The sequence below is a fragment of the Malaya genurostris genome, chromosome 2 (assembly GCF_030247185.1).
Source record: "Malaya genurostris strain Urasoe2022 chromosome 2, Malgen_1.1, whole genome shotgun sequence".
Taxonomy (NCBI): domain Eukaryota; kingdom Metazoa; phylum Arthropoda; class Insecta; order Diptera; family Culicidae; genus Malaya; species Malaya genurostris.
In genome coordinates, this window is record NC_080571.1 from 343,764,029 (window position 1) to 343,786,995 (window position 22,967).

The window sequence follows — 22,967 nt, forward strand, 5'->3', positions numbered from 1 at the left end:
CTGATTCCTGATTCCTGAAGTTCCACTTTAGAGTTTACGGTAATTTAAGGTACTTCCAGAGGCGGTATTCAGGAACCAGCATAACCCAAACCGATTCGTATGCCTAATGACGAATAAATTACAACAGTTTTGAGTCCAACTTTGAAACTTTTCGGGATTGTCATCTTCTATATCGGTTTGAATTTTAAAAATTCATCATCCTACAATTCGAGAACCGGAAGTCATAATTGGATAAAATTAATTAATTTTTGTATGTATGTATAAAATTAATTATTTTGTATATAAGTTTATTTTAATTTGAATGTTTGTTTCTGAAATTTGATTAGGCATTTTTTGAGAAAACGATTGAGCTTTACATTTGTTTCAAAACATTTGAAAATCAGTGAAGACATCTTTGAGAAATCATAGCACGAATTAAATTTTTAGGTGCCTTCTGATCGACAACTGAATACCACTAAAACTGAAAAAAGTTAATTTTTTTATCGACTATCCAAATCTGCTAACCCGATAAAACTAATTAATTTATGTGTAATGAACATTTTTATACCAATCACCTTGTATCCACGAAACCGGAAGTTGGATCTGACTGAAGAGCAAGATGTTTTATAGAATCTTGAAACTTTTCATTTGAATCTGAATGAAATCCTGTAGTTCCAGAACCAAATGTCGGAACCAAACATAATTCAGGAACTTTGTTTGGGAGCATACGACTTTTCGTATGAATCTGAATTGGTAGAAAAGAAATTTTCCGAGAAAATTGAGTGAAATTATTTGTCACACACGCATTTGCTGATCTCGACGAACTGATTCGAATGGTATATGGATGTTATGTTCTTCCAGCATTTATTGCTGTAAGTAGTTTAAAACAATATAATTAAAAAACATTCTGCCATCATCTGGTTTATATATGTCATATTCGAACGATTATGTTGCCAAAAACGAGCCGTGCTAAAATCGGTTCGAGGCTAAATGTCATGAAAAAGGATGCTGTGCACAGTCTTTTTGCTACTTAGAAACAATTGTATGTAACAGAATAAAAAATCGTGTTTTCCGTTGCTCCCAAGCATTTCTTTGTCGTACAGCGCTCAAAACTCCTACTGCTGGAATAGGGGGAAAAGTCGTTTACACAAAAATTTCGATATCTCCGTTAAAAATGGACGGATTTTAACAATCTATGGCTTGTTGGATAGCTATTACAGTGCGGAATCTAAGTCTGAAAACATATTCTGTTTTCAAGGTCAATTGTGACAGATACTGTCAAAAAACTGAAAATTTTGACATAAAACTTCGTATAACTCAAAAAGTAAACATCCGATCTCAAAACCATTCAATAGCGTTTTGGGTGACGGGGAGACCTTTCATTTGCGACTAGTTTGATCAAAATCGGTCCAGCCATCTCTGAGATCTCGACCTCTTAGTTGACAACACACATACAGACACACACACACATACACACACACACAGACAGACATTTGCTCAGTTCGTCGAGCTGAATCGATTGGTATATGACATTCGGCCCTCCGGGCCTCGGAAAATTTTTCGAAAGTTTGAGCGAATTCTATACCTATTTTTTATATATATAAAAAAAGGTAAAAACGTGTTAACTTTTTGATTCGGTAAATCATCAAACCGTTCTCGAAACTCAGCTCAGACAGGAAACCGTACAAATAATAGATTTATTAATCTAAAATATTCGATTTCCGCAGCATCATACGATCTATGATGAAGTAGGTTCCTATGTTGATGCTGATGCTAATAGTTATTCCTTTCAAAACTGCACTAACAGAAATTTGAGATATTTTAATGATTACTAAATTACATTGAAGATGATTCAAGTTCAAGAGATTGGTTCACTGCTTTCTACCAACTTGACAGAGATCGTATACCACATCGTAATTCAAAATTGATGGAATTATTTAAATCAATGATGTTTTAGAAATATATGGGATTTAGATGGGTTTTTGAACATTTGATCGACCGACAAAATGTAAGACAGTATGAACAATCAACCAATTCCTGTTGTGAAAATAAATATTTCTGAGCAGATTTGCATTTTTCTGATTTCAGTTGCTTGTTCCAAGAAGTGCTTCCACGCGGTTTCTTCAATGATGTAAACAGAGTTGGAGTAGGCTATGAGAGAGTGATCCGTCATCGATATACAGCGGTATCGTAACGCAAATATTTTATCTTCATCAAAGTAGGCCGCCCTCGTTCGTGTTGAACGTTCAATTTTCACAAACTAAAAAAATAGTCGCAAGTTAATAAAATTACAAACAAACTACATTTATTCACATTGATCGCCATCCAGACGCGCACAGTCACATACAATAAGAGTGGGCAGTATTTCGCAGATTGGAGGAGGAGGGGTTATCACACTCATTTTACGTTCGACCAGATTTAGACGGTTCCGGCGGCAGTTTCCAGATTCAGTGACTGCTGGGAAACGGTGTGTCCGGGAAGGGGAGCTTCATGAACCGATCCAGGGTTGGCAGCCAGGTAGCGGGCTTCCGGTTGGGCCACAACAGCGACGGCAGGCTGGGCAACCACGGCAGCCGGTTGGGCCACGACAGCTGGAGCGGCTTCGACGACAGTCGAATCGATGGAGCTGTAGGTCAGTGCAGGAGCGGCAGCATAGGCTACCGGGGCAGCATACTTCGGCACAACGTTAGCCTGGACAACGGTGGTGCTTGGGGCGGCAGCATACGTAACTGGGGCAGCAGCATATGTGACTGGGGCGGCAGCATACGCAACCGGAGCGGCAGCGTATGTCACAGGAGAAGCACCCCAAGCAACCGGAGCAGCAGCATAAGCAACCTTGGGAACCACGTTCTGCTGAACGACGGTAGCGGAGTAGGCCAACGGAACTGAGTAGCTGACTCCTGCTCCCGAAGCAACAACGGCAAAGGCCATCATGACTACAGCGATGCACTGAAGGATATGAAATTTGTTTATTAGTCAGCAACTCAGTCGATTGCAGAACTTACCTTCATGATTGTTGATTTCTTGGGATTTAGTCGCAGAAGGACAAGTGGATACTGATTCGAGTACTGGTGTGTTCTGACCTTCCAACAACCCACAGGCGTCTTTTATACCAAAACTCATTCTTCGACGTGCTGTTCAAGAATCTAAGAAACCAACATCCGATTCACGAAACTGGTTGCCAAAAATAAATCTTGATTAACCAGTGCGTAAAGAGTAACTTAGCAAAGTATGGAGCGTGGTTCACAAAAAAAAAATAATCAAAGTTATTAGTAGTTCATTTCATCACATCATTCGCGTCCTCTGTTACCGTGATGCGGCGTAAGTTAGATCACTCGCTTTATTCGTGTTAATATTAATTTTAAAATCATTTACTATTGTTTTAAAACATAAAGCAGTCTGAAAGTCAATTTTATATACATCACTACTATCGAACAACAGAGGGGGAGAGAAAAGATGAAAATGCATGAGATGTTCCATCTTTGACTTATCAGTGCATTAGCAGTGGCTCTCATTACCAATGTTGTAGAAACAGGTGGGGCAAACACAACTCTTTTGATATTAGTGAAATTAACTTTGCTTCAGCAAACCAAGTAAAACGACAAATCACGTGCTTGCTTTTGTCACATCGTTCGGAATTTGAATCAAAGCGGCTCTTATTACCGTTCTCACTTCCACTTTCACATTCACTTCACTCACATGTCACTTCACTTGTTTCCACCTATTACCAGTATCACGCATAGTGAAGTCATCACTGTGGTGGAAAAAACTATTTTTTTCAACAAAATGTTGGTGGCGTGATGATGTTCCTAATGACATCAAGTTCATCCAAGTACTTACTTTTGTCTCTGAAGTGACTTCCGTAATAAGGACCTACATTCACTTCACTTGGGCCCTTATTACCGGTGTCACTACACGGTGAAAACCAACTGAAGTGAGTGTGACCCTTATTATGGGTATCACTTCACGGTGGAAATCAAAAGAAGTGAATTTAGGTCCTTATTACTAAAGTCGCTTCAAAGACAAAAGTAATTACTTGGATGAACTTGATGTCATTATGAATATCACGCCACCAAAATTTTGTTGAAAAAATTAGTTTTTTCCACCACAGCGATCACTTCACTATGCGTGATACTGGTAATAGGTAAAATCAAGTGAAGTGACATGTAAGTGAAGTGAATGTGAAAGTGGAAGTGAGAACGGTAATAAGGGCCTTGATTTCCACCGTGAAGTGATACCCATAATAAGGGTCACAGTCACTTCACTTGGTTTTCACCGTGTAGTGACACCGGTAATAAGGGCCAGCATGTTTATTTTTCATGTATGTCGTCATACCGAAATATTCACCCTTATTCTGAATAACAACGTATTGATTTTTCTATCGAATGTAGTTCGATCGATTCCTAACAGTTCGGCTGAAAAGTTCGTATCGTTTAATAGAAACACACATTTTTTTTTGCCAAAATTCGTTTTTATTATTCAACATAATTGCCATCAGAGGCGATACAGCGATTATAGCGATCTTCCAACTTTTCGATACCATTTTTGTAGTACGATTTGTCCTTTGCCTCAAAATAGGCCTCAGTTTCAGCGATTACCTCTTCATTGCTTCTAAATTTTTTACCAGCGAGCATTCTCTTGAGGTCTGAGAACAGGAAAAAGTCACTGGGGGCCAAATCTGGAGAATACGGTGGATGAGGGAGCAATTCGAAGCCCAATTCGTTCAATTTCAGCATGGTTTTCATCGACTTGTGACACGGTGCATTGTCTTGATGAAACAAAACTTTTTTCTTCTTCAAATGAGGCCGTTTTTTGAAATTTCGTCCTTCAAACGCTCTAATAACGCTATATAATAGTCACTGTTGATGGTTTTTCCCTTTTCAAGGTAGTCGATGAAAATTATACAGACGCCATAACCTTACCGGCCGATTGCTGAGTCTTTCCACGCTTTGGGTTATCATCGCGTGCAGTCCACTCAGCTGACTGTCGATTGGACTCCGGAGTGAAGTGATGGAGCCATGTTTCGTCCATTGTTATATATCGACGAAAAAAATCGGTTTTATTTCGATATAACAGCTCCAAACACTGCTCAGAATCATCAATTCAAAACAATAACAAAAGTAGCTTCACTCAAAATGCAATATCTCACAAACCAATAGTCAGACAGCTGTCAAATTTATACACGTATCTTTTGAAGGTTGGTACTAACTGAAAATGGTATGGATTTAATTCTAGTGGCGCCATCTTATAGAAACGATACGAACTTTTCAGCCGATCTGTTAAATATTAAATCACCAAAAAATTTGTTGGAAATAATGATTTTTTTTTTTAAAACAGTAATTACTTTATTGAGCGTGATACTATGGTAATAGATAAAATCAAGTGAAGTGACATGTGAGTGAAGTGAAAGTGCAAATGAGAACGGTAATAAGGGTCTATGAACAGCACTTCACATCGGGCCACGAGGATTTTTTTCAAACGTGAAGAGTAAGGCTTTGGTGAACGATAACGGAGTCGTTGAACGAGTTGGGACCTCCAATTCGTTCCGTGGCAGCCTGGCAGAAGGTAAATAGGATTGAAGTTTTGATTATTCGTTCATTTGATTTTTATGTTAGAATATTTCATTCGAATATTTCCTTTCTCAGTTATGTTTTTAGGTTTGAAAATTAATTACCGGCCACAGGCGGTAGGTCGAATAACACATGGATCAATAAGTCCCGAGACTAAAGCAGAGATGGCGCTCGTAGTAAACCAGTAACCACATCTTTCTAGAATACTAACCTTTGCTTGAAACGGGTCAAAATTTTAAGTCGATCCGACCAGAAACAGCTGAGTTGTCGAGGTTGGAGTAAAGTCGTTTTGTAGTTTGTTTAAAAAATGGAAAAAACCGAGTTTCGTGTTTTGATAAAACATTGTTTTTTAATGGGTAAAGAAACCGTGCAAGCGAAACAATGGATTGAAAAATGTTATCCGGACTCTTGTCCATCAAAAGCAATGATTTGTCGGTGGTTCGCCGAGTTTAAACGTGGTCGTACCGACACAAATGACGCGGAACGCTCGGGTAGACCTGTGGAAGCCGTTACACCGGAAAATGTGAGTGAAGTGACAAAAATTATAATGAAAGATCGTAAAGTGAAGCTCCGTGAGATTGCTGAGATGACACAGATATCATATGGAAGTGTATTTACTATCCTTCATGAAAAATTGAGCATAAAAAAGGTTTCTTCCAAGTATGTGCCGCGATTGCTTTCGATGGAACAAAATGCACCCTGCCACAAGTCGATGAAAACAATGGCGAAATTGAACGAATTGGGCTTTGATCTGCTTCCCCACCCCCCATACTCACCAGATTTAACCCCCAGTGACTACTGGCTCTTTGCTGATCTTAAAAAAATGCTCCAGGGAAAAAGATTTGGCTCAAATGAGGAGGTCATCGCTGAAACTGAAGCTTATTTTGAAGCGAAAGATAATTTTTTTATAAACATGGTATTGAAAAATTGGAAAAACGTTGGAACGATTGTATCACCCTAAAAGGTGATTATGTTGATGAATAAAAAAAAAATTATAAACATGGTATACGTTGCATTCGTTCAACAATTTAGAGGAGACCATCGTTCGTTTTCTTTTATTGGAGAGAGCAGTTAACCTCAGTGGTAATATATTAATCAATTTCAAACTTTGACTAATAAAAGGCGCATTTTTCGGCACGCAACCATCACACAAAGGATTGATGAAGAAACAATAGTACCACCAGAAGCCACTGAAGACGAACCGGAATACGATAGTGCGGCCCATCTTAGAATAAAAACTGAAATTTGCGAAAAACTTCGATCATGTTGTAACAAAGCACAATTTCCGCAAGGCTTTGCTTGAAAGACAAACAGGTGATATTTCCCATGAACTTTACTTAGTACACTTCAATCGAAGTGAAGTAAACAATTTGAAAACTTTAGAAAAAGTACGTTTCATTTCCCACAATAACATTCATTGGGAACATTATAAACGGCATAATCATATTACAAACTTAACGCAATGTCGTCGTTGCCAAGGCTTCGGTCATGGAACCAAAAATTGTCATATGCAAATACGGTGTTTGAATTGTGGTAAATCGCATTCGAAAGACGTTTGTCCAATGAATGAAACCCCTGATAAATTTTCATGTTCTAATTGCAATGGAAATCATAAATCCAATTATTTGAAATGTCCTGCCAGGGAAAAAATTTTAAACGCTCGTTCACTTAGACAACAAGTCAAATCAACGACCTTAAATTTACAGAACATACCTGAAAATCAAAAAACCGTTACAAATGCCACGCCTAATTCTTCTAAGGCACTTATTTCTTCGAATTTAAAACAAAAAACAGGTACGCCTTCCAATTAGTCGTCTAACGAAAACAATTTATTGACAGGTAGATCGACCTCGTCATCATCTTCTTCTAATGTCAGTTACGCTAGTGTAACAGGTAGAATTCTACCACTTAATTCTTCTAATGTAAATAATCAATTTTTTTTCTTTTTCAACGACTAAGTTTAGTAGTCAATATTTCTTTTTTCTGTTTGCGATATTCTCCTAACCAGAGACCATTTTTTTTGTAGAAACAGACAATGGAAATTATAGAATGATTGTACTCAAGGGAGAGCAAGGATGTGAATATATAGAGCGGAAAAGTGAGACGTGACAGAGGGTCATTAAAGCAAGCAGAAATCTTCTAGTAACTTAACTTTTACCTTATACCAGAGGAGTTGAGCTCAGGCATCTGAACAATGCGAATCACCCAAGTCAACTAGCCGTATAGAGATAAAGAAAAAAACATCCATGCAGTGAAGAACTCATTGTGTGTGAGAATGCCGTCGCAAGTAGAAAGTGACAACTTCTGGTAACTTTTCTTTTGCCGGTTCGGATGGTAAATGGTAAAAGACCTTTATCACTACTTTCCGACATACCAGAGACTTGGGTGATTCGCATTGTTCAGATGCCTAAGCCCAACTCCTCTGGTAGAAGGTAAAAGTTAAGTTACTAGAAGATTTCTGCTTGCTTAAATGACCTTCTGTCACATCTCACCTTTCCGCTCTATATATTCACATCCTTGCTCTCCCTTGAGTACTATCATTCTATAAAAAAGAAAAAAAAGTAAATAATCAAAACACAGGAACGCCTTCCAGTTCATCTTCTAACGAACACAATGTATTAATAGGTAGATCGGCCAAAACATCTTCTTCTAATGGCAGTTCTAATGGCAGTCTACCTACCAATATTCCTTCAATGCCATTCGCTTCTTCAAACGAAGTCTATTTTGGCGATATAACTGAAAATAAAATGATCTACCTAAAGGATCAACTTTTTCAAATGATCATCCGAATGAATTCGACTTCATCACTTTTTGAAGCATTTCAAATCGAATGGCAATTCGCAAATAATATTATAATGAATTTAAAATTTAACAGTGATGTTAAATAATTATTAGAATATTTTAAATTGGAATGCTCGATCTTTAAAATCGAGTGAAGATGAATTTTATAATTTTCTCAAAGTTCACAAAATTCATATTGCCATTGTGACAGAAACTTTTCTTAAACCAAATGTCAAATTGACAAGTAATCCACATTATGTGGTTCATCGATTTGACAGATTTACTGGAATGGGTGGTGGAGTTGCCATTTTTGTCCAACGGCAAATTAAACATCGAATTTTACCTTCTTTCAATAATAAAGTTATTGAAAGCTTGGGAATCGAAGTTGAAACCATTCATGGAATTTATTTCATCGCTGGAGCATATTTGCCATTCCAATGCACCGAAGAACAATTAAATTTCTTTAAAGGCGATTTGCAAAAACTCACAAGATATCGATCGAAATTTTTCGTAATAGGGGACTTAAATGCTAAGCATGTCCAGTGGAATTGTAGGCAAAATAACAGTAATGGTAAAATACTTCATAATCAACTCTCAGCTGGTTACTTCACAGTTCTTCATCCCAATAATCCGACTTGTTTCTTTTCCGTGAGAAACCCGTCTACATTTGATATTGTTCTAGCATATCAAAGTCACATTTGTAGTGAATCGATTACACATGCTGACTTTGACTCAGATCATCTTCCAGTAACATTCATACTTTCCAACGAAGCTTTAATTAATAAAATTAGTTCTAATTTCAACTATCATAGAGCTAATAGACACAGCAATTGATAATTTCAATCATTATATTATCGAAGCTAGAAATCTTTCAGTTCCCAAAGCTCAAACTAAATTAAATTCTCCTATCATCGATGACAATCTTCAACTGCTCATTCGGTTGAAGAATGTTCGTCGACGACAATATCAACGTTCTCGTGATCCTGCTATGAAAAACATAGTTAAGGATTTACAAAAAGAAATTAAACATAGATTTACTCTTTTGCTAAATGAAAATTTCGCTGAAGAAGTTGAACAAATTAAGCCATATTCTAAACCTTTCTGGAAACTTTCTAAGGTTCTTAAGAAACCTCAGAAACCAATTCCTGCTCTCAAGGAAGGAAATCAAATACTTCTTACAAATGGCGAAAAAGCTCAAAAACTTGCTCAGCAGTTCGAGAGTGTACACAATTTTAATTTGAACGTTGTGAGTCCTATTGAAAATGAAGTCTCACTGAAATATGGTCATATTTCAACCCAAGTGTTATCACAAGATGACATTATTGAGACGAATTTTGATGAAATTAAATCAATTATTAGGAAACTCAAAAACATGAAGGCTCCTGGTAATGATGGAATTTTTAATATTCTTATTAAAAATCTTCCCGATGTTGCCTTGAGACTCCTGGTTAAAATTTTCAACAAGTGTTTTTCATTAGCTTACTTCCCAAAAACATGGAAAAACGCTAAAGTAATTCCTATCCTGAAACCTGATAAAAACCCAGCAGAAACATCAAGTTATCGACCAATTAGCTTACTTTCTTCTATCAGTAAATTTTTCGAAAAAATTATCTTGTTGAGAATGATGTCTCATATAAACGAGAATTCAATTTTTTCACCTGAGCAGTTTGGATTTCGTCATGAACATTCAACTACTCATCAACTTGTCGGAGTAACGAACATGATAAAAGCAAATAAATCTTCTGGGATATCCACTGGAATTGCTCTTCTAGACATAGAAAAAGCATTCGACAGTGTTTGGCACAAAGGTTTAATAGCAAAAATGTCTGATTTCCAGTTTCCTATTTATTTGATCAAATAGATTTAAAATTATTTAACTGATCGTACTCTTCAGGTTAGCTAGCAGAATTGTAAATCTGAATTGATACCCGTACGAGCCGGTGTTCCGCAGGGTTCGAGCGTAGCTCCAATCTTGTATAATATTTTCACTTCTGATCTTCCAAATCTACCCGCTGGTTGTCAAAAATCGCTATTCTGTGACGACACAAGTCTGTTAGCCACGGGTAGAAATCTAAGAGTGATCTGCAGTCGCCTACAAAGAAGTTTAAATATTTTTAGTGATTATCTGTCAAAATGGAAAATTAAACCAAATGCAGCAAAAACGCAATTAATTATCTTTCCTCATAAGCCAAGAGCTTCTTTTCTTAAATCAAACAATAATCACATTCTCAAATTGAATGGTTTGGAATTGACATGGTCTGATCAAGCTAAATACTGAAAGGTTTAACGTATGACAAAAAACTCACTTTCAAGGATCACATTGAAGGAATCCAGGCAAAGTGTAATAAATATATTAAATGTTTATATCCTCTTATAAACAGAAATTATAAGCTCTGTCTAAAAAACAAATTGTTAATTTATAAACAAATTTTCAGACCAGCCATGCTTTATGCAGTACCAATTTGGTCAAGCTGTTGTTCCACCAGGAAGAAAACGCTTCAAAGGATTCAGAATAAAATTCTGACAACGATTTTGAAGCGTCCTCCCTGGTTTAGTACAAATGAGTTACACAGACTCACAAATATAGAACCATTAGATGTAATGTCACATAATATTATAAGCAAATTCCGACAAAAATCGATGCAATCTTCAATTGAATCGATTCGCTCTCTGTATTAGTTAGTAAGTTAGTATATAAGTTCCTTTTCCCCATTACACTATACAAGTAGGTTTAGAATTTTCCCTACACAAAAATCTCAGAACTGCGGAAGCAAATGATGTCCTCATGGTAACAATCAAATCATATATATAATAGGGCTGAAAAGTCACCACTTGTGGCCGAACACACAATTTAAATCTTAATAATTTAATTTTAACTCATTTTCCAATAAATAGTTATTTAAAAAAAAACTAGAAGTTAAAATAATTCGCGAGATGATCCACAACCCAGAAGACTATTGAGCATCAACAGCCGAAGCCACACCAATTCACGGTATTTAGTTCCGTCCCATGGCTTTATGGTGGTTAGGAATGTGGGTTGTTGACATTTAGAGGCGCTTTATCTTCGATTCTTTTCGTAGATTTTTTGATCACATGCGGAGCATTTATGGTGTAATTCATACTTGATAATTTCATCACCTCCAAACTGAGGAAGTAGAACAGTAAAGGTGTTTCAAAAATATCGAGCAATATCTTCCTTCGGAGGGAATTTGATGTTGATGATCAGTAAGAGATTAGTTTACTAGAAAAATCAATCAGATTTCGTTTAATGAGAAGTTGGAATATCTCAACCTTCAGTTCGAAGGACGAATTTTAGTTGAAGTGTATGCAATAGCGTATCTAAAAATATGGTCCAAGACTAAATGACCACTCTTGATGTTTTTGCAAAGGTAGTAAATGAAGCAATAAAATAAAGCTATCTTGTTTTCCGATTAACATGAATAGTGCGTAGCTTTATTCATGCTTAAGTTGTTATGTTCAAAGCAGCTGCTCCCATGAATTTTCGTTTATTGAACCATCGATCATCATACGAACTATTATGTATAGACTATAGGGTAGTCTATCTATTCTAACGTATTGCGTAATTTATCGCTACGATACTCCATTTAATAGAAGAAGACGTTTAAACTAGTGAAATTCTAAGAATTTAAGATATTTCCGTAATTTCTTCACATCTACTACCCGACAGCTGGGAACAAACAGAAAATAAACGAACGTTTGAATTTGAAATCGTGGCTAGATTAAGATTACTACCCCGCAGTATTTCAAATACACGAGAAAAAAATCAATCAAACAACGACAAGTCTGTTAATGGTGTGGTGTCGCCCAAGCAGGAAATGAAAAAAAATACGAATGAAAATGATTAACAAAGCAGTCTGTTTTTTTTTCAATTGTCGAAATCCGCCAGCCTGCCTAGTTCATGGTTCAGGTTAATTTTTGGCAACAAGTTTTACCATACGCGTCGTTGTGGTTCAGCATTATTACAATCAAGGAAGCTCAGCATCGTGTATCATAGAATATTTAGGTATAAAAGACTTCTTCGGGTCACGGAAAGGACATTGATCAGCTGTATTCGAAACTGTCGAAATCAACCCAACGAAGAAATCAATAATCATGAAGGTAAGTAAGCTTGCTTGCTGGCATATTCCAACATAAATTTAATTTTAATTTTTGAACAGTGCATCGCTGTAGTCATGATGGCCTTGGCCGTTGTTGCTTCGGGAGCCTCCGTCGCCTATTCCGTTGTCCAGCAGAATGTCAGTCCTCAGCTGGTGGCCTCGCTTCCAGTGACTAGCTATGCTGCGTCTCCAATCGCTTACTCCGTTGCTGGCCCCACTTTCGTTCAGGCTAACGTTGTTCCAAGGTATGTGTCTCCGGTGGCTTACGCTGCCGCACCAGCATTGACGTACAGCACCGTTGATAGCACGGTTGTTGAAGCTGCACCAGTCGTTGCCCAGGCTACCGCCGTTGTTGCCCAGCCTGCTGTTGCCGTTGTCGCTCAACCGGAAGCACGTTACCTAGCTGCCAACCCGGGAGCTGTTCATGATGCTCCTCTTCCAGGGCACACCGTCTCGCAGCAATCGCTCAATCTGGAGGCTGCTCCCGGAACCGCTTAAATTGTAGATACGTTTAAAATAGTTATAATAAAGTTCTAATCAGTGTGTAAGAGATAATTGCATAAATTGTGTGTTTTCTTTTTTTTGTTGTTTTGCTCATATGGAAAGTCTCTGCAATCAATGCACAATGGTTTGAATCGCAAAAAGAAATCTGGCTGGCAATGTCGCCTCTTTTTGACACCAAACGTTTTCCCGTTTTCCCGTTTTGATGTAAAGTGTCGCTATTTCAGTGCTTTTTAATGGTGGGTGGGAAGGGGGGGGGGGGGAAGTGATGCATGACAAAATTTGTACTGAATTGACGTTTTCAAAACATCAGATGCAATCGCTCGTTTGGTAATTGTGAAAGTAATTCACCGTCTATATACCTATATATAAAAGATGGAGCACCCTGTGCATTGTCTACAATAGAGATGGGAAAATAGTTGATTTCAAAGAACCGTTCAGTGATGCCGAGTTCTATTGAAAGAACTAATTCTCGACCGTCCATTCGTTCTTTTCATAGTTGCTGTAGAGAGCATAGTTTTGTTGAGGCGAGCAAAAAAAAAAGATCATACAAATTAGAACTGAGTTTTCGTGATGAAGCTTTCTTATTAGAGAACTAACTCGGATAAAGGTTGAGCGAGCCAAAAAAAAAGAGTCCCACGACTTTGCACTGAAGAACTATCGTTCTCGAAAAAAGAACTACACCCAAACCTCCGTTTATGTAAACTTTTTTACGTTACCTTTTTTTACGTAACTCTTTTTACGAACCAAATCCCAAATAACGCAAACTTTTTTTACGAATCTACTTCGTAAAAAGAGGTTTTTTGCATACAACGAAAATCATTTCCGGCTCATTTGTATTCCATGGAAATTACTACAATATGAGTATTTTCGAAACGGGTTCGATGAGTACATGTCGGAAAACGATGTTTGAGGTGGTTTTGAATTTCTAGAGGGCGACCTCCGGTTTATTGATATTCCTTGAAAACCATTATAATATGGGTATTTTTGGTTTGATGAGTAGATGTATAGGAAGACAATGTTTGAGGTGGTTCTGAAATCCAAAATTGCGGCTTCCGGCTATTCCTTGGAAACATTTACAGTTAGTAAAGTTATTACTCGAATTACCCGAATACCTTCACAATATGCATATTTTCGGAACGGTTTTTATTAGTAAGAGCTTACATTTTTGAAGCAGTATCATAATATCGGCGCAGATCTAAATTATAGCCGGATTTAGTAAAAATTAAGACTAAAATACCAGTCAAATCAGTTTCAGATTATCAAGACTATTGAAGCTACTGAATAATTGCTTTAAATAAAGTAAAATTCGGGATATAAAAAACTGGAGCAAATGACTGTATTATCTTGGAATTCAGAACTACCGCAAACATCGTTTTCCGACATGTATTCATCAAATCCGTTCCAAAAATACCCCCAATTCTGATGGTTTGTAATGAATATCGATGAACCGGAAGTCGCCATCTTGGAAAATGATGCTACTTAAAACATCCTTTTCCTGCAAAAACTTATAATTTTCGTTCCATCAATATCCAATATATTATACATATCCAATAATACATGTACATAAGGAAAACTTTTTTTTTACGTTAAAAATTACAAATAACGTAAACTTTTTTCTACGTCATAATTCCATTTACGAACCCCCGATTATTGCGTAAATGGACGTTTGGGTGTATTGCTCATTCACTATTTCAAAAGAACTAGTTTTTTTTAACCGTTCGCGAACGAATTGCCCATCTCTAGTCAACAATACTGTCGAAAACTAAAACTCTCTATCTGCTTTCAGTAAAAAGCATGCTCGTTCATTTCCAGAAAAGCACCTCAATACTTTTTTTTAAATGTATTATTTATTGCAATATGAGTTAAAATTGAATGGTTAAGATTTAAGTTGGGTGATCAGCCACAAGTGGTGATTTTTCAGCCCTATTATATACAAGATTTAGTTATTACCACTAAGACATCATTTGCTTCCGCAATTCTGTGATTTTTGTGTAACTGTAAAAAAGAACTTGTATATTAACTTACTAACTAATACAGAGAGCGAATCGATTCAATCGAAGATTGCATTGATTTTTGTAGGAATTTGATTTTAATATCTTGTGACATTACATTTAATGGTTCTATGTTTGTGAGTCTGTGTAACTAACATTTGTACTAAATCAAAGAAGATGCTTCAACACCTCGATACTTCCTACAACTCTTCAGAAGACACCACAAAGGAAAGTTTACGATATGTCCGCAAAATAACTAAAAGGCACGAAATTACAGTTTTGGACCACTTTGCACTAGGTGGATTAGAACAGATTTTGTTTTGTTTATGATCAAAGTAGCCATGGCTTTTAATTAAGATTGCAATGATGGATTTCAAATCAGATGTAACAACCGATTCCTAGTCTGATCATCTCCGATATTACACAGTAATTAAATAAATTAAATAAATTAATCTAGAGTCACTGAACAATCAAAGCAACTAACTTTCGATATATTGGGAAAGTTTCTACGCGAGTCATCTACGGAAAAATAATATTCAGACAAATAGATAGAGCCATTTCGCTTTATTTCTCCGTCATCTCTAGCTTATGGAGAATGACATATTTCAACGTTATTTAACATTGAGCACCATAAATCTAGTATTCAGATACATCAACATTACAGTTTTAGATTACTAATCCGGAGAAATTGTTTTGCTAAATGAATCGTAGGCCCGTCTCTAAGTTATTTTATAACCATTTTTTTTTAAACTTAGAAATTACTAGTTATGAAAATCTCTTTATCTTGAAATGATGCCATAAATTCTGATTTATTCAAGATACACAAGCCGAAAAGGGATACAAAACTGCTGAAATGTCTTTACCGGATGAACGATAAGAAACAAATTATGTTTTTTTGAAATTTAAATGAACTTACAAAAAGTTAGCATGCTCGAGCTCAAGCCTCAATGATGTATTTTTCGCGAATTTTTACATTCGGTGTTTCAATCATTTACCTTACTCGAATCCGTTTTTTCGTTGACTAAAACTAAGTTGGCGATGGTTTCACGCCATAAAAAATATTTTCTGACCAAAAGTTCGGTTAAACGGGACTGTACTTCCTGCTGTCAAAAATTATCACGAGTTTTCCGAAGACGTTACATACTTTCGTGCGTAAGAAAAGAAGCCCGTATCTTTCGATTATTCTAGGAGATGCAAAAATTATTTTATTGCGATGAATCAAAAAGCATCAAATAGTACATACATAGCAGTGTTCGTAAAAAATTTGTATTGTCATATATGGAAAATTGTAGATTGTACGACCCCTGCCCCAAAACGATTCTTTTTTTGTGGTCGTTTTCGATGAGCGGGATAGCTCAAAAGCAATTAATTGATTAATTTCAAATTTAAAGACATGTCTAAAACTAGGTCGTAAACGAAAAACTTTGCAAAACAATATTTTGGGCGTGAATGGTAAAGTTTTTTTTACGAAAAAATCGTCATTCGAATATCAAATTTTGGACAAATATTGCCAATCACGCAAAAAAAATTGTTTTGAAAATACCCTCGTTCACAAACTATCGAATCGAATTAATAGATTCATTGGTTATCGAGGCATCGCCAATAACTATAGAAAAAAACGACCACAAAATTTAGGTATGTGTTAGTTTGCCCAAAGTGATGTCATGGCAACTTTGGCAAAACACGCTACCCTTTTTTTATGATCAAGTCAAAGTTTGAGTAGATAACGACCTAATTTTGGGTAGCTTCTGGAAGAGCTCGAGAATGAGTGATTTCTCCTCAAAATATAAGTAAACTCGATTTTCAGTGTAGTTTTAAGCTTCAAGAAAGTAGATATTATAAGTAATAATGCAACATTTGGTTGCTTGAGGTAGCTGTCACGATGAACTCCTGAAATTTATCTAGAAAGAAATGATAAATATCTGCAATTGTGAGCACTTCTTCTGACATAGACTGCGTGTAAATCCATATTTTATGACAATTTTTTTTCTGAATTAGGCCGATCATTTTCTTCAACTGACAGGAATAGTTCAAGACAATACACAATTAGGTATGCTTCCGCGTAAGCCGGTTATTAGAGACATTAAGTTATGAGATGATAAATGGTTGAAGGGAATTTGAGTATTATAAAGAAACCGATTTAAATTAGTTATCATATTTCAATAATTTAAATTTCATCAAGCTGACATATTCTAGAGGTGCACGAGAGATTATTCGTAAAAAAATTCAAATGTAACTGTTATGTCATTTTGGCATGAGAAAACAGAAACCGACTCAGACTTAGTGATGCCAAGGTGTCAGAAACCCAAAAGAAAACATTTTTCATTTGTAATGAGGCCTTTCTCATATTACTTATATTTTCAAGAACATCACTAGAAGATTCTCTCAAGATTTTTTTTAAAGCTTGAATAACTGAACGAACGACGAACTGAGTTGAATGGTGTTTGCATATCCTTTCTATATGAGAAAAGCAAAAGTATATTTTTCTAGATATATATATTTTCTAAATTCTAACTTAAGGTATAAGAATTTTGCAATAACAAATATACTCTTTTCAATGATAGGGTATTGTAAATTTTCTTCTCATCCTTCCATACAAAATATATGGCGATGTATCGATGATGTGTTGCGACTAGAGTTTTAAAAACGTAGCAAAGGGCTGTCACTGTTCAACAGTATTTGATTTTATAGCATATTTTCTTCACTTTTCAAAAATTGCTAAGCGATCCTTCACATTTCCACGAATTTAAAGTTTTTAAATCACAGAAACAAGAGCTAGAGCATGGTGTGCTGATGATATTTTTCCAGTGTTATTTTTTTAAACTTTTTGTCAATTAAATTCCTTTTACATTCTTTTTTTTATTTATTCGGCATTTAGAAAAATATAAATCTTTTGAACTCTGCCTATTTATTTTTGTTCCTCGATTTATCATATAAATATTCTTTGAAAAAACTACTATATGAAATGAAAAGTCCCGGGCCACTCACTGAAAAGACGGTGAAATTGAATGATTTGCGGTACGGAATAGTCCTCTACCGCCGTATTCTCCAGACCTGGCCCTCAGCGACTATTATCTTTTTCCTAACCTGAAAAGAAAAAGGTTTCTCAAGGGAAAGAAATTTTCGTCGAACGCTGAAGTCAGGATCGACTCGGAATCATCATTGAATGCAAATTGTCATCACCATTGTATCATTACAATACCGTTATTCAAAGTATAGTTCATCGTTATCTACTACTTTCTACCATTTTCTGGTTAAGCTCAAATTTTAGATTGAAAAAATTCCTGTTCTTCTGATTCAATGCGTCAATCGAGCCAATTCTTGACGGTTTCGTAGTTTTGCGCCATGGATTGGAGCTAATGGTAATCGGATGGAGCCAATGTCTGGTAAACATGCTGGCTAGGGCAGAGCTTCTCATTACAGCGTTTAACAACTTTCGAAAACGAGGCATCAGAGGATCCAAGCTAGGACATAAGTTACAATAATCTCTAGTCGAATAAATAATGGTCAAAACATTTTTTCTAATATCAGTTTATTGCGCTTCCAAAATAAATTCTTGTACAAAATTCAACGTCATCAAATGAAACAATTCGCTCCTAGGTCCAACTCGGAACCAATTCACCTCCACAGATTACCAGTAGTTCTTGTAGCCCCAGCCTTGTCCGTAGCCACCGTAGTTCCACAGTCCACCGGTGGCCACAGTCGGAACACCGTATCCCCAGCTTTTGCCATAGGATGGCCATGCACCTCCCCAGGCTACCGGTGATGCAGGATACGCATACTTAGTGATGGCTGCCTTGCCGTACAAACCTCCGTAGGCTGGCCAAACCGTGCTGCTGCTGCTGACGGGCCATCCTACGCTGGAGTATGAGCCCCAACTACCCGGGTAGGCCTGTGCTGCGACGGCCAGAACCAGGAGGCAAAGTGATCCAATCATGAGCTGAAATTGTGAATATGAAAAATATGGATTATTTTCGTTAGTTTTAAAATATGATTCGTTCCCAGTACCTTCATTACGATGGTTTTTTTTCCTGGAATCCTGTTAAAACAGATTAAAAGAACTGCTGTAACTTGACTGATGCTCCCAGCTACGGTTATGCGACCTTTTATACTGATTGTAAGTAATGAGAATTAGAACGTCTTTCGAAAATGGGAACCTTTTTTTTCGGTGAACGTGTGCCGCCTTCAACAATGATTTTAATAACGCTGATAACTGATGCGTGAAACCACGTGCAGTGAACCGTAGTTTTGTTACAACTCGAAATGGAAATGTAAAAGGCATTCGTGTAGGTTCCTAATGTCGTTTAGCGTTTAGCGATTTAATTAAATTGACCAGAAGTCTAAATCAATCATTGGGTGTTCAAACCGATAGAACACAGGAAGAAATTATGAATTTTACAGGTGACATAATTCTATGAACGATACAATTCATAACTACTTAACTTGTCAAATGACGCAATATTCCATTCGCACAGAATTTTACAGGCTCCGAGTGTAATTTTCACTGGGTTATCAAGTGTCGCTGTTTGGATTTATATCTATCAATTATTCAGTCGATTAACTGGAGTGCTTTGTGATCGTAATTTTCAAATCACACAATTTTACATATTCTTTAATTTATGTATATGTAAGTTCTCTTTTTTATTTTTCCACTCCAAGAGAGAATGGAGAATGAGAGAGAAAACAAAAAGAGTCACCCGTCTTTGACTGAGTATATTTCTACTTGGTCATAGAACTACGGAATATCTCATTTGATAATCACTTTCACAGTACAGATTACAGTTGACGATAATTTTAGTCAGTCTGTCAAGGACATTCGACGTGACAAATTTCAATTCTGCTCTCAAGTATCATGCATTTGGTTTAATACAGGGAGAAGCTCACGAATAACGCATTTAAATGCTGATTCAGGATTCTGAGCTATGATCTGGCAAGCAATTTGTAGCTGTGGTAAGATTCCGAAACCCTTCATCACCACTGCTTCAATGAACAGCGAAATACACATCAAGGAATGTTTACAAAAACGTTTTCTACCCATGATTCGAAGCCACAAGGATCCTGTTGTTTTCTGGCGAGATCTTGCTTCTTGCCACTACTCGAAATCAACGGTAGAATTGTATACTACTAAAAATGTCACTTTCGTCCCAAAAGACATGAATCCACCAAACTGCCCATAACTTCGACCAATTGAGGAATTTTGGGCATTAACGAAGGCACATCATGTCTCGGCAGCCGAAACCATTTAACAGTTCGAAATAGATTGGAAAAAAGTGTCAAAGCTTGTCGCTAAGAAGTCTGTACGGAATTTAATGAAGAACGTTCGCAAGCTAGTCTACAATGGCTAAGTAGCAAATGTTGAGAATAATATTCTGTTGTTGTAGTCTAATATTATCAGTATATCGAATAAAATTTGAATATCTAACACTTGTGAATTATTTACAGCGAAATCAAAGTGCGTCCATACTTTCTGGGACAGTCTTTAAATGTAAATATTTATTACTCACGAAGGTGTGACATCAATCCCACGTGGTGTAGGAATCGGATAACTAAGTGCAATTTTCTGCTTACGCAATGTCTTCAATTAAAAGTGGATTTCTTGTAGTCGGTAGCATTCCGGTTCTAGCTAATCCAGTTCGGAACACCCTGGACCCTGTCCATTGTTGTCTGTCGTTGAATGATAATACTTCGGTTAGATCACATCTAGTGGGGCAATTACCATAAGGCACATTAGCTTTTTGCGTGATAAGAACTGCTTATATTATTGAATTATATTATTCAAAGATTGATCCTAGTGATTTAATTCTTAAAATTGTGATAGCAATTTGGTTATTACTTCATTACCTAAGAAGCAGTTTTACTAATTGACTTCGTTGTATTACAATTTTCATTTTATGTTGGAAATAAAAAAAACTTTCGTCATTTTACCATTATGTTTGGAAGTTTGCTAACACAAACGATTGTGGTTGAGTTCATAGTTTAAATTTTCTCAGGGAAAAAATTAACAAAAAGGTAATTTTTTAATATTCAGGGTTATTTCTCGAGGAAGTTTATAGCTTGATTCGATAATTTTGGGATTACTCAGAGTTGTTCGCGATTCAACAGTTTTTTAAGGTCTGAGGACACAGGGCCACGTGTTGAGTTTTAAATCGACCACGTGGCTCGCTCAATTCTCTTTGCGCATCGTATTTCTCTTGTACTCTCTCGTATATGAGCAAACTGTACCGGGTTGCCAGCATACATTTTATTATTTTAATGAGAAGTTTTATCACTTTTATCTATCGTATGGGTTGGACAGGACATGGATTCCAATGAACAATGAAAAAATATTCAACTTTCACAAAGATTGAATGTCTGTGTGTTTGGCAACCTTGTCGAGTCAATTTTATTTCTCTCTCCTTTTTCAGAATGCTATCAGGAAATCAAAGCGAAAAAAATGGCGGATGCATTGAAACTGACTTTGATTCACAGAAAAATACAAGACTTTATTTTTATCGCGATAACATATATGTTTTTATATACTAATCGCATCTAAACTAAATTATCTAGACTTTGTCACGGTAGATTTATGATACAAGCCTTCAAAGCCGAGATATTCGATGAACAAGTAGAGGTATGCATTTCCGAGCGTTCCAATTTTCAGCAGTTCTTCAGTCAGAAAAATATATAACACGACCGCTAAACTCAATGTACCATTCTAAAAATTTCACAGAATATTCTCATTTAAATTTCGAAGACATTGTCAGGTGGGTTTTTCTATATTCTGCACCGTTTCAAAGAAAATTTAATTTGAAACGGGAAAATAGCAAAAAACCTACCACTTTACGGTACTGTCCTCAGTCCTTAATAAGAACTGTAAAGAAATTTATTCTGGAAATCATGACATACTATGATTTTCAATCTCATTCTTCTACACAGACTGGTCATCGAACGAAAGACAAATCAGCGGAGTTGCTAGTTTAACATCTTTGTTGCCAGTTTAATGGAGGACCGTCTAGTCTATATATTCGTTTATGATCGAACATTAAAGTCAACGTTTGTCTACGAGACGGAAGTGGGGGTTTTGCCTAAAGCCTACTTAGTTTCGTAATTATTTTTTCAATTTTTCAAGAAATTTAGCCTAGCTTAATTAACCGTCCGCGCGTTTCCTTCGATTGATCAAAAAGCCAGTTGAAATTGCATATTCAATCAGGCACGGCCCTGGCCCCTCCCAAAATCGGACACTTTCATCGGTTGGTTCGATGCATACTATTTATACATTCATTGGACCACTACTTCCGGTAACTCTGGAACTGGCTAACTGGTTTGCGTTCCTTAAATATTTCTTTTTGGGAGGTGCAAGGCAAATAAATATTACGGGGCTAGTGTTCCTGCAAATTACACCGTAAAACAGTGCTTCGAGAGCAGCCCGCAGCAGGAGGCCTTCCATTGCGATTACAAAAATCAATGTCGAAATTAAAAGAAATGGTACTTACAGAGACAGCTGAACCGATCATCACGAACTAATTTAATTTTTTTTCGATCCGACTTCCGGTTCCGGAATTAAGAGTAATTTAGGTAAAACGGCACACTCAATATTCTCTGAAATTTCCTTATAGATTTTCACAATTAAGGTGTAAATGTAAAGTCTTGAAATTATTTAAGAAGTTCCCGTAAAAGTTGCTTTAGATCCGGCTTCTGTCATTACATTCCGGAAGACTGTATGAAGGCGCAATAAATGAAAAATTTTCTAATTCCTCGAGTATTTTTGTGATCGAGTGATGGAGAAACGAGGTTCAAATTTTTCTAAACCTTCTAGTTGGGAGATTTTGTTAGTTGGTGGATATATGGGACTACTAGTGACCGGTTTCCAGTTCCGAAAGAACTGACAATGGTGAAGAAAACCTTCAAAAACGGAACTCACTTCGATTTGTTTTTGCTGACTTTCAACTCATATTGGTTTAAGTGAGGTTTTCAACTATGGCTGTTTTCCTATATCTGTTATTAGAACCTTAACAGTTCGTTGACATCGCAAAGTATCTCTGAGT

General features: G+C 36.5%; 3 protein-coding genes across 3 annotated transcripts; 1 reads left to right on the plus strand and 2 right to left on the minus strand.

The window, feature by feature from the left end:
* Positions 1–2,254: 2,254 nt before the first annotated feature.
* Positions 2,255–3,213, minus strand: LOC131428028 (cuticle protein 16.5-like). Its single transcript, XM_058591663.1, has 2 exons — positions 2,985–3,213; positions 2,255–2,928 (listed from the first exon to the last, which is right to left on the minus strand). The coding sequence occupies exons 1-2, from the start codon at positions 2,988–2,990 to the stop codon at positions 2,398–2,400; spliced, it is 537 nt and encodes a 178-aa protein (XP_058447646.1). The 5' UTR covers positions 2,991–3,213; the 3' UTR covers positions 2,255–2,397.
* Positions 3,214–12,443: 9,230 nt separating this feature from the next.
* LOC131429375 (adult cuticle protein 1-like) lies at positions 12,444–12,946 on the plus strand. Its single transcript, XM_058593453.1, has 2 exons — positions 12,444–12,449; positions 12,509–12,946. The coding sequence occupies exons 1-2, from the start codon at positions 12,444–12,446 to the stop codon at positions 12,944–12,946; spliced, it is 444 nt and encodes a 147-aa protein (XP_058449436.1).
* A 5,546-nt stretch (positions 12,947–18,492) lies between these two features.
* On the minus strand, positions 18,493–19,008 carry LOC131428029 (shematrin-like protein 1). The gene is made up of 2 exons (XM_058591664.1): positions 18,952–19,008; positions 18,493–18,883 (listed from the first exon to the last, which is right to left on the minus strand). The coding sequence occupies exons 1-2, from the start codon at positions 18,955–18,957 to the stop codon at positions 18,575–18,577; spliced, it is 315 nt and encodes a 104-aa protein (XP_058447647.1). The 5' UTR covers positions 18,958–19,008; the 3' UTR covers positions 18,493–18,574.
* Positions 19,009–22,967: the final 3,959 nt, after the last annotated feature.